The 12,696-nt window shown below is 42.6% G+C and overlaps 1 protein-coding gene across 13 annotated transcripts in view; it reads left to right on the top strand.

Annotated features, from left to right (window-relative positions):
• ptprc (protein tyrosine phosphatase receptor type C) overlaps positions 1-12,696 on the top strand; it is a 279,774-nt gene that overhangs the window by 77,949 nt on the left and 189,129 nt on the right. For 11 of the 13 annotated variants that reach the window (XM_070887306.1, XM_070887305.1, XM_070887304.1 and 8 more), the window contains exons 1-2: positions 9,399-9,473; positions 9,583-9,708. In XM_070887306.1, the coding sequence (XP_070743407.1) occupies positions 9,636-9,708 (73 nt within the window). In that variant the 5' untranslated portion in view covers positions 9,399-9,473; positions 9,583-9,635. Of the gene's footprint in view, positions 1-9,398; positions 9,474-9,582; positions 9,709-12,696 lie in introns of those variants that run through there. The other 2 variants (XM_070887294.1, XM_070887295.1) reach the window with 1 other exon arrangement.

Genomic DNA, 12,696 nt, shown 5'->3' with positions numbered 1-12,696 from the left:
ATGACATCATGACCTGTGTGCATCACCACGGCTCTCCCCTTCAATTAAAGGGGAGAACCTTCGCCATTTTAAAACTTCGGTCCACTGGGCCACCAGGGAGGGTTTCGTCCGAGCCAGTGGCCTGGCACCCAAGAGGGGGTGCCAGGCTGCCTGTTGGCGGCCCGGCTGAAACCGTCGGTAATTGTCGGCAGAAAAAAAAAAATGCCGGCCGCGGCAGTGTGCTCTCCCCTTGAATGAGCGCCGCACCGCCATGTCGCACACACTTCCAACACAGCGCACTGACTGAAAAAGCTGTTGGGGGCACCGTGCGGCCGGACGAAGATTTTTCCAGGTGAATTTAGATGGAGTTGCGGGAGATCGGCGGTGCGCGCTTTGATTATGCACTTAGGAGGGGTCGGCAGCAGTGCTACAGAAGTGGGGACTGCCGGAAAAACTACTGAGGAGAATTTCGCAAGCGGCCCAAACCGATGGCCATTCGACTCCGCCGCGTGACCGCTGCTTTCCGACGGTAAGAGGCCTTTTCGGGAGGCTGAATTTCGGCCTCTAAGGATCTAATCTAGGCTGTCGATGCTGAGGGAGGTTTGCATGCATTGTTGGAGGTGCTACCTTGTGGGTCAGCTGTTAAACAGTGCCTCTCTTTCTACCTGTTGCAGGTGGATGTTACAGATCTCACAGCACTGTTTAAACTTGAGCAGGGAGTTCTACTGATACATTGCCCAACGCGCCTTCCTCAAGCAAAAGCAGATTAACCGGTCGTTTTACTCATTGCTGTTCAGAACGCACTGAAGATACAATGAATTATTTGTACTGTAAGCAGATGTGTCAGCTACATTTCCTTTCATAAAATAATTCATTTTTGTGTTTCACTTTGAAATGCTTGCGAAATGCGATGATGTGCTCTATGAGTGCAAGTCTTTCTATTTTCTCTTTGTACTTCATGTGATCTGGGACCTGATTTCAGTTCAGTAAAATATTTTGGATCAGCCCGGCAAAGTGCTGGCAACGCAGATTGTGCTGATTTGGCCATTTTTTGTTTAATGTTCGTCCTGCTGCACACTGTGTTAGGTTTACTCACAGTGTGTAGAGTGGCTCAAAGTGCACCACTGAGGAGGCCAGCTTTGGAATTTTTGTTATTGTTGTTGTAGTTTTAGACATCCTACTTTCAATAGGACAAGGGCTATTCTAGAATTAGGGGAGTTGTGAGCAGATTTGAACTTGTTTTCATTGGACACCAGACAAGGCTCAAGCTTTTATCAAGCTGAGAGAAATGGATAACGTAGCTGCAAATGGCTATTTCATTTGGACAGTGAAGACAGAACTGGAGGTTGTAAGTACATGAAACAAGACTTTAGTAAGGTTTAACGTTAAGAAAGACAGAGAGCGCGAAATTGCATATTGCCCCGTTTGGGGACGGTAATCTTGGTGAGACGGAACTTCCTGCGCCCGGCATGGAAATTGGGGTTACCAACCTTCAAGAAAAAGTGGAGCGCAATGTCGGCTGATCCACTTCCTCTCGGGGGAAGGTCTGGGGCGCTAATCTCAGGAATCTTGCAGCGCAATGCGGCCTCTCCACATAGTGCTGACGTGAGCACAGGGCTCTCCACTTCTGTGAAAGGAGAGGGCGAGCTGCGAGCTCTGCAGTGGTTTTGAGGAGCCTCCATTATACCACCGGGGACACGGGGTGCCGCGTGGCCCCAACCCGGCACAGAAGTGGAGTGCCAGGCTGCACCATCGCGGCACAGACCCCGCAAAATACGGGACTGAGGGCCGGATTGGCAAGCCGGCCCAAAAAACAAAATGACACCGCACATCTCCCCTTTAAATTTCGGCCCGCGAGCACAGTGCGGCCTGGTTCGCGACCGCGAGGCTGGCACTGACATCGCCCACGGCGGCTTTACGGGGCGCTGGGCAATTCCGCAGGGCGAAAATGGTTCACTGCGCATGGTGATAACGTCCGGGACGCTATCAGTATTGCGCCTCCGCTAACTCCCGCGCTAATGGGAGTCGCAAACCATGTGAATTTCTCTCCCAGAGCATTTCCACATATAATAATGGATGTGTGGAATAGATTCCCAGAGATAGAGTTAGAATTGTGTGAATTAACAGCTTTTATAAAAGAGCTGAATCAGTATCTGGTTAGGAACAAAAATTGATAGTTATAACTAGTATAAGACCAGATGGGAATGGTAGAATATTGTTTGGACCATGGAGTTATGGCCAAAAGACAATCAGTCAGGGATGTATAACACAGGGTGTACGGATGGATAAATATCATAAGAACATAAGAACATAAGAACAGAAGAATTAGGAACAGGAGTAGGCCATCTAGCCCCTTGAACCTGCTCCGCCATTCAACAAGATCATGGCTGATCTGGCCGTGGACTCAGCTCCACTTACCCGCCCGCTCCCCGTAACCCCTTAATTCCCTTATTGGTTCAAAATCTATCTATCCGTGACTTGAATACATTCAATGAGCTAGCCTCAACTGCTTCCTTAGGCAGAGAATTCCACAGATTCACAACCCTCTGGGAGAAGAAATTCCTTCTCAACTCGGTTTTAAATTGGCTCCCCCGTATTTTGAGGTTGTGCCCCCTAGTTCTAGTCTCCCCGACCAGTGGAAACAACCTCTCTGCCTCTATCTTGTCTATCCCTCTCATTATTTGAAATGTTTCTATAAGATCACCCCTCATCCTTCTGAACTCCAACGAGTAAAGACCCAGTCTACTCAATCTATCATCATAAGGTAACCCCCTCATCTCCGGAATCAGCCTAGTGAATCGTCTCTGTACCCCCTCCAAAGCTAGTATATCCTTCCTGAAGTAAGGTGACCAAAACTGCACGCAGTACTCCAGGTGCGGCCTCACCAATACCCTGTACAGCTGCAGCAGGACCTCCCTGCGTTTGTACTCCATCCCTCTCGCAATGAAGGCCAACATTCCATTTGCCTTCCTGATTAGCTGCTGCACCTGCAAACTAACTTTTTGGGATTCATGCACAAGGACCCCTAGGTCCCTCTGCACCACAGCATGTTGTAATTTCTCCCCATTCAAATAATATTCCCTTTTACTGTTTTTTTTCCAAGGTGGATGACCTCACACTTTCCGACATTGTATTCCATCTGCCAAACCTTAGCCCATTTGCTTAACCTATCTAAATCACTTTGCAGCCTCTCTGTGTCCTCTACACAATCCGCTTTCCCACTAATCTTAGTGTCATCTGCAAATTTTGTTACACTACACTCTGTCCCCTCTTCCAGGTCATCTATGTATATTGTAAACAGTTGTGGTCCCAGCACCGATCCCTGTGGCACACTACTAACCACCAATTTCCAACCCGAAAAGGACCCATTTATCCCGACTCTCTGCTTTCTGTTTGCCAGCCAATTCTCTATCCATGCTAATACATTTCCTCTGACTCCGCGAACCTTTATCTTCTGCAGTAACCTTTTGTGTGGCACCTTATTGAATGCCTTTTGGAAATCTAAATACACCACATCCATCGGTACACCTCTATCCACCATGCTCGTTATATCCTCAAAGAATTCCAGTAAATTAGTTAAACATGATTTCCCCTTCATAAATCCATGTTGCGTCTGCTTGATTGCACTATTCCTATCTAGATGTCCCGCTATTTCTTCCTTAATGATAGTTTCAAGCATTTTCCCCACTACAGATGTTAAACTAACCGGCCTATAGTTACCTGCCTTTTGCCTGCCCCCTTTTTTAAACAGAGGCGTTATATTAGCTGGTTTCCAAATCGCTGGTACCTCCCCAGAGTCCAGAGAATTTTGGTAGATTATAACGAATGCATCTGCTATAACTTCCGCCATCTCTTTTAATACCCTGGGATGCATTTCATCAGGACCAGGGGACTTGTCTACCTTGAGTCCCATTAGCCTGTCCAGCACTACCCCCCTAGTGATAGTAATTGTCTCAAGGTCCTCCCTTCCCACATTCCTGTGACCAGCAATTTTTGGCATGGTTTTTGTGTCTTCCACTGTGAAGACCGAAGCAAAATAATTATTTAAGGTCTCAGCCATTTCCACATTTCCTATTATTAAATCCCCCTTCTCATCTTCTAAGGGACCAACATTTACTTTAGTCACTCTTTTCCATTTTATATATCTGTAAAAGTTTTTACTATCTGTTTTTATGTTTTGCGCAAGTTTACCCTCGTAATTTATCTTTCCTTTCTTTATTGCTTTCTTAATCATTCTTTGCTGTTGTTTAAAATTTTCCCAATCTTCTAGTTTCCCACTAACCTTGGCCACCTTATACGCATTGGTTTTTAATTTGATAATCTCCTTTATTTCCTTGGTTATCCACGGCTGGTTATCCCTTCTCTTACCGCCCTTCTTTTTCACTGGAATATATTTTTGTTGAGCACTATGAAAGAGCTCCTTAAAAGTCCTCCACTGTTCCTCGATTGTGCCACCGTTTAGTCTGTGTTTCCAGTCTACTTTAGCCTACTCTGCCCTCATCCCACTGTAGTCCCCTTTGTTTAAGCATAGTACGCTCGTTTGAGACACTACTTCCTCACCCTCAATCTGTATTACAAATTCAACCATACTGTGATCACTCATTCCGAGAGGATCTTTTACTAGAAGATCGTTTATTATTCCTGTCTCATTGCACAGGACCAGATCTAAGATAGCTTGCTCCCTTGTAGGTTCTGTAACATACTGATCTAAGAAACAATCCCATATGCATTCTATGAATTCCTCCTCCAGGCTACCCTGTGCGATTTGATTTGACCAATCGATATGTAGGTTAAAATCCCCCATGATTACTGCCGTTCCTTTTTCACATGCCTCCATTATTCCCTTGATTATTGCGCGCCCCACCGTGAAGTTATTATTTGTGGACCTATAAACTGCGCCCACCAGTGACTTTTTCCCCTTATTATCTCTAATCTCCACCCACAATGATTCAACATTTTGTTCATTAGAGCCAATATCGTCTCTCACAACTGCCCTGATATCATCCTTTATTAACAGAGCTACCCCACCTCCTTTCCCTTCTTGTCTATCTTTCCGAATCGTCAGATACCCCTGTATATTTAATTCCCAGTCTTGGCCATCCTGCAACCACGTTTCTGTAATGGCCACCAAATCATACCCATTTGTAATGATTTGTGCCGTCAACTCATTTACTTTATTTTGAATGCTGCGTGCGTTTAGGTAGAGTGTTTTAATACTAGTTTTTAAACCATGATTTTTAGTTTTGACCCCTCCTGCAGCCCCTATATATTCAGTGGCCCTTTTTGTTTTTTGCCTTGGGTTTCTCTGCCCTCCACTTTTACTCATCTCCTTTCTGTCTTTTGCTTTTGTCGCAGAGTTTTGCTTGATTCACGTATGCAGGGCAGGAATAAACTTTGCAGAATCTTTCCTCATGTAAATGAAAGGGTTGAGTAGAATCTGTGGAAAAGCAAATTGAAATGTAATACATTCTTACTGGGTGATGCTGTGTTCCACTGTTTTACTTGTGAAACCCTTGTAGCTTTGGAAGTATATTCTGAGTATTTTCATACTGGTATTAATGGTAACAGCACTGTTGTGGTCACTAAGTATATGGAAAGAAGAAGTGCGACCAGGAATGTCAGGGTAGATTTTCCTGTTCTCTGCCCTGAGGGAATCAATGTTTCCCAGGCACAGGGTAGAGGAGAAAGGTTGGGGTTGGAGTGGGTGGGTGCTGGTGGAGGAGAGCCCCATTATGCCACATCTCCAACCCATTGTGCTTTTCATTTACCTGCCCCATTCACTTCCCCCGGTCTCAAGTTTGAATGAGTTATTGAATTAACTGATTGACTATATACACTATTTACTTCTCTTCACATGCATCGAGTTTATTTCCTGTATTGTAGCAGTTTTAATCATTTTTGAGTGTTTACCAACTTTGCTTTGAAGTAAGAATATTCAGCCATGCACTGTCTTCAAGCACATACCAAAATTCTTGCATATCCTTGAAGTGGGTTGAAAAGTATTGTCAAAGTTGCCATGCTGGAAGCTGATTGACAAGGAGATAAAGTGCATTGAGCCTAAAGGTCAAAGTAAATGCTTTGCTTATCTGCATTAAATATGAACACACTCAGTCCAATTGCAGACGCAGAAGGAGGAGGTAGGAAAATTGAAATTAAATGTCTAAAGATTGTAAAGTAACTGGTTTGTGAATTGGTGAAAAGATATTTTGTCTTTTTCATCATTTTACTTTCACCATGCTGTAAAGAAGAAATCTTTCAGGCAAACATTTGGATGCCTCAACAGTCACATTAAAGTATGAGGGAATGCTTTGGTAATATAGGCACTATAGTAAAAGACAGTATGAGCATTTATATAAAATATGTATGAGTCTTATTGTCGATAAACTCTCAGTCAGGTCTTTGTCAAATGTAAACCAAACATATCAATATCTTCTCTGCAGCTCTTTCAACTTTATGTAGCTCAGGATGCCGCAGAGATACAAACATCTATACAGGTCTGCAGACTCTGCACCTCCAACTGGTGGTACCACCATTCGATGTGGTATGGTGTGTGTCATGGTATGATCTGGAGAATTGTGGAAAATTTGTGGTGAGTTCTGCTGATCACCATGTCACTGATGAGGAACTCCTATTTACCGTTTCCTGCTGAGCACGGGCTTAAATCCACTCTTGTCAGTTGTCTAATAATGGCTACTGACTATTTTTCTTGGAGGAGAGAGGTAAGTAGGGTCACTTTGGGGTCAAGGTGGCACACTTAGCAGTGAGAGTTTCAGAACCAAAACAAACCATTGGCATACTTGGTAATCCGATGTCTGTGCCAGGCAAATGTGCAGTGTTGCAGGGCATGGTTTATGATTGACCAACTGGCCTGGCTCACTAGTGAAACCTGGAGGAGTAGACTTGTACTGAAAGGGGTGGTATTCTTCCCAGTCAGTTGCATAAACCAATGCTTTAAAGGAAAGGCTGGTCATGACTGGACCATTGGCTAGAAGTGTACCAGTGCTATGTGTTGGTAATTCATCTTCATCATAGGCAGTCCCTCGGAATTGAGGAAGACTTGCTTCCACTCCTGAAGTGAGTTCTTTGGTGGCTGAACAATCCAATACGAGAGCCACAGACTCTGTCACAGGTGGGGCATATAGTCATTGAGGGAAGGGGTGGGTGGGACGGGTTTGCCGCACGCTCTTTCCGCTCTGCGCTTGATTTCTGCATGCTCTCAGCGATGAGACTCGAGGTGCTCAGCACCCTCTCGGATGCACTTCCTCCACTTAGGGCAGTCTTGGGCCACGGACTCCCAGGTGTCAGTGGGGATGTTGCACTTTATCAGGGAGGCTTTGAGGGTGTCCTTGTAGCATTTCCGTTGTCCACCTTTGGCTCGTTTGCCATGAAGGAGCTGCAAGTAGAGCGCTTGCTTTGGTAAGTAGAGTGGTTTTAGTTGTCAATTTGCATATATGGCCCCTGAAATTCCATGGGATTTCTACCACTCTTGCCAGAGTTACAGAAAAAGACTGGTAGAAACTCTGTGGAATTCCAGGGCCAATCTCTCTGGAGTACATCTCTACAAAGAAGCAGTATGTATTTGATATTGAAGAAACAGAAACTGTGCGGGTTTCTGAATAGTTTGGTTTTTCGAATCTTAAAAATAATGATGGATTTCCACCCAATTGACCCAAGTAAAAAGCAATGACCAAACAAGTACCCTAAACAGTTTACAAAAGCAAAATACTGCGGATGCTGGGAATCGGAAATAAAAACTGAAAATGCTGGAATTATTCAATAGGTCAGGCAGCATCTGTGGAGAGAGAACCAGAGTAAACGTTTCAGGTCGACAACCTTTCGCTAAGTATTTCCAGCGTTTTCTGGTTTTATTACTCTAAACAGTTTGTTCTTCACACTGCGCTGATGGTCTACATGGCAGTCTATGCCCACAGATAATTTGAAAGAGGAGCCTGGATTGCTAGTCTTCACCTAACCAAAGCATGTGACTCAAGTATTGCTTTGTTACCCCCGTAATGCTGCTGAGAAGATTTTCCGAGAAATGAGACCTTATGACTATATTGTCATTATGCATAGATGTTCGTCATGTTTCTGTACATTTTGAATTCAAATGCTCTGACAGACATTCGCGAGGATCAATCAACAGCCAACATGGGGATTTAAAAAACTAAATGGTGTTGGGATATGGGTGGCGCTTGGAGGGCAGCAGTTATTACCCATCCTAAGCTGCCCGGAGAAGGAAGTGGTGGTGGACCTTCTTGTTTGTACAACTGAGTGGCTAGATCACTTTGGGCATTCACTACATAGTGTGGACCAGAGTCGTGCATAGGACATACCAGGTAGAGGTGTCGGGTTCCATCCCTGATGGGGGAAAAAAATAAGAGAATTGTCTTTTGTGAACTCTTGAGAAAAAGGAAAATTCCAATGTAACTTATTGACCTGTTAATGAATGCTTGGACAATTTACCTTAAACTCCTGTTACAGTGAGCAATGTCCTATCATTTGGTATACAGTAAAAACTATTTTTTTCATCCTAAGGGGGGGGGGTGCATTGTTTTCCATGTGCTTCAAACAAAATATGTAAAGTGCATTTGTGGGTACACTGCTTATTGTCTCTTTTTTCATACTTTCTTTTCCATTTTCTCGCAAGTACAAGTGATATGGTTAAAAGTGTTAGGACATGCTTAGAAACTGATGTTTAACGTTTGGGTTGCATGACATTTTATATTTAATCCCCAGGAGTGATGTATATGTAAATATTCTCAAATCCAGTTAATATGAGGTGAATGAACAAGCCACATTTGCATGACAGTACAGGCATGTGAACACTCCAGCAGCGGCAGCAGCATTCTGCTGATAGGCTCCGTTCTGGGCACTGTAACTTTTTTTTGCAGTTAATTATAGTGACAGCACTTGTCTCTGGGTTGCCATATTGTTCCAGTTGACTGAAAAGCTACATTTCCGGCCTGAAACATCAGATTGGCGTTTCTGATTTGACGTCATCGGAGTTAAAGGGGGGAGGCCCAAATATTTTAGCTATTTTCCAAAGCACCTTGGTGTATGACAACAGCAGGTAGCACCTGCATTTGACAGGGTTTGTATCTAAAATAGCAAAGAAAACATGCTCTCCTGCTCCTCGGTCAATGAAAGTTGCTCTGTGCAGATTTCAATAAGATATGGTTCACACTGAACTTTTAGCCCTCTTTTCTCATAGAGTCTCAGGCCACAGTTAATAATCCAGAACTAAATGCATATTATATATCGATATATTGTTCGTAACACAACTAGTGGCCTGGCTTCGCTGCAATATTTTGGGGAAGTTTCTACGCAATATAGTTTTGCTCAAGCGAGCGACTTCCTGGAGACAGTGCTGAGAACCTATAGAGAGAGCGACGAGAAGCTGCCACTTGCATCACTTGTATATCAGGACAAGTGGTTTAGAGCTTTGTTAAACTTGAAGGAAGTTGCACTCAATCGAACATCAAGCAACGCAAAACGTATGCGCCCTTTTAAGCCGCGTTAGTTTGAACTTTAGAGGGAATTATCAAAGCTTTATTATTTATTTTTTTCCACCCCCCAAATAATAGTTGTATTGTTTCTCGACAGGACGCATGGTGTTAAACTTCCCAGCTACTGCCGATCACCCGCAGAATTAAAACATGAGCAAGTGTTCCTGGTTGAAATATTTGGCTCTTGCCGCTGCACTATTGGGTGCAACTGTTGACTCCCAAGGTAAAAAAAAATGTCTCTGAAACTCTCTGAAATATATCTGTTTAGCACAATGGTATCAGCTCGTTTTGGATTTTACATTGGTAAATGTCAAGGATAAATGGTTAGAAAGGTGGCAAAACGAGAGGGGGAATATTTCGCTTCAGTTTTTCTTACTGAACTGTACCTCATATCGATTATTTAAAGGGAATGTTAAAGAGATGTGTGATGTGACAAGCCGAAATTAATACATGAGAATAGTCGCAAGAAATTTCTATGAAATTCCCTGATGGTTAGAAAAATATTCACTCGATGGAAACAATGTCTGTTAGGGAAGCATCCTCTTTTACCGACTCAGCAGAGTGCACATTCTCTCAGAATTGTTTAGAGTGATGTGATATATTTGCTACAGTAGGAAATTGCACCTTGCTAGAATAGAGCTGGGATAATTTGTTTATTTATAAATCAGAAATAACAAATGCCAAAGATGACTGTAAATTGTATCCTTGGATGAAAGGTTCTGGTAGAAGATTTTTCTGATATTTAAGCAACTTCCACATTTATTAAAAACCTGGCGTTTGAAATTATTAAATAATGAAAGGTATTGTGACCATATTGGAGATCAGTGTGGCTAAGGGAGGCAAAGGGCTATGTCAGGCATTATGTTTTGGTTTCTATTTAGATGATTATTACATTTTATATTGTTATAGTTTTGGCGGTGGAGTTGAGAAGAGATCTAGGTTTCATAGGATTCATTATTCAATTTTGTATTAATTGTTTTCCTTACTTTGTTTAAAAGAGACAGTATTAGGATTCGTAATTTCTAAATTAACAAGTAACAAGTTGAATCTAAAGTTTTGATGAGCGTTGTTTTTAGTTGCTATAATCTGGGTCTACTCTCTGAGTATTCAGAATGTCATTTATTATTTCATGCTTAATTAACAAAATGTTCAAAACTGAACCAAAACTTTTACATACAAGTAAAAGGGAACTAATCTTGGCTCAGGTGGAAGGGCACTATTGATCGATGAACTTTAGGGGCAGATGCAGATTTTTGCACCGCCTGTAAGAATGTGAAAGGATTTGTTTTATTCTGTTGTTAGTTTCTGATGTTATCTGCCACTGTTCTTATCTTGGTTTGGTTATTCTGGTAAACAGCTAACTTCCTTGAATTGCGCCTTCTGTATTGGGGATTTTTCATGGTGGTTATTGCTTGTAACACAGTACATTGTATTTGAAATGTGCTGTCCATTCAGTGCTTCACAATGTGTTTAAACATGCAGTACAGTGGTTTCAGAATTGCATATTTCTGAACTTTACAAATGGACGAAGTTGGTGTCACACCCAAAAGTTAATAAATGGATATCTATTGTCAGCAGAGCTGTTAACTGCAAGCAGTCACTCAAATAAGTATTTTGCTGTGCAGATCATCAACTATTGGGGAACTAAATTGATTCTTAATCTTCAATGGACATTTTCTAACAACTGAGAGAAAGAAAGACTTGCATTTACATAGCATCTTTCATTATTTCATTATAAGGAGTGTCAGCTGTGGCTCAGTGGATCAGTGGCTCTCGGAGTCAGAAGGTTGTGGGTTCAAGTCCTACTCCAGAGACTTGAGCACATAAATCAGAACGTCGCATCTGAAAGTCGGCATAAATGTTGGAGGTGCCGACTTTTGGATGAGATGTTAAACTGAGGCCCCGTCTGCTCTCTCTGGTGGATGTAAAAGATCGCATGGCTCCTATTTGGAAGAAGAGCAGGGGAGTTATCCCTGGTGTCCTGGACAATATGTATCCCTCAATCAAAATAACAAAAACAGATTAGCTGGTCATTATCACATTGCTGTTTGTGGGATCTTGCTGAGCGCAAATTGGCTGCTGCGTTTCCCACATTACAACAGTGACTATACTCCAAAAGTACTTCATTGGCTGCAGCAAGTTACAAAAGCAAGCCTATGTTCTGTGGGCCGATGTACACTTAACTTTTTAAGTTGGTCATTAATGCCCATATTTTCCTGCCCAGGAGGGCCGCTTGCTCAAATGTAGGACTACCTGTATTTCTATTGCGCTTTTCATGGACAGAAAGGGAGTGCTTTACAGAGTGGTGAACAGTGCATGGACATTGGAAAGGATGGCGAAAGGAGGGGAGATGAGTATAAGGGGCGAAAGTGCAGCTAAAGGAAAGATATGTTAGGAGGGTTTTGAAGGTTGAGAGAGAGGTCACGAGGAGAAGGTGTAGGAACCAACATCTCAAATAAAATATTTCTATATTATGCCATTTTGTGCATTACAAAATAGATAGGAACCATATTATGAGCAATATCTTTTGGATTCTATGTGAGTACCAAAGCATTTTTTTGAATGCAGAAAAAATTAATCCAAAGAACATTATCACCATCCCTATAAATCATGTTCGTGGTACATAGAGTGCCACTTTTACTTTTGGCAGGTAATAGGAAGTACACACCATCACTTTTTAATTAAAATCAATCCCTGGAGTGCCAATTCATAATTATAGATCAGAGAAAAGGGAGAACCTCAGGACATCCCAAAGTGCTTTACAGCCAATGAAGTACTTTTGAAGTGTAGTCACTGTTGTCATGTAAGAAACGTGGCAGCTAAATAGCGCACATCAAAGTCTCCCCAAACAGCAAAATGATGATGACCAGACCTCTGTTTTAGTGATATTGATTGAGTGATAAATATTGGCCAGGACACCGGGGATAACTCCCTGCTCTTTTGTGAATAGTACTATGGGATCTTTTACATCCACCTGAGAACAGATGGGGCCTCGTTTTAACTTCTCATCTAAAAGACGGCACCTCCGACAGTGCAGCATTCTCTCAGTGCTGCTTTGGAATCTGCGGAGATTATGTGTTCAAGTCTCTGGAAGGTGAACTTTTGTAATTTCTTCAGTGTTTAGTGGGATAAAGAGTTACAGTGTGTTTGAATCTTGTTATTGCTGCTCAGAAAGCTAAGGCCAAGCTCATTGGTTTGTGTATATAGAGGA

This window comes from Pristiophorus japonicus, chromosome 8 (assembly GCF_044704955.1).
Source record: "Pristiophorus japonicus isolate sPriJap1 chromosome 8, sPriJap1.hap1, whole genome shotgun sequence".
Classification (NCBI taxonomy): domain Eukaryota; kingdom Metazoa; phylum Chordata; class Chondrichthyes; family Pristiophoridae; genus Pristiophorus; species Pristiophorus japonicus.
The sequence above is the reverse complement of the archived record's forward strand: the minus strand, read 5'-3'. Positions and strand labels throughout refer to the sequence as shown.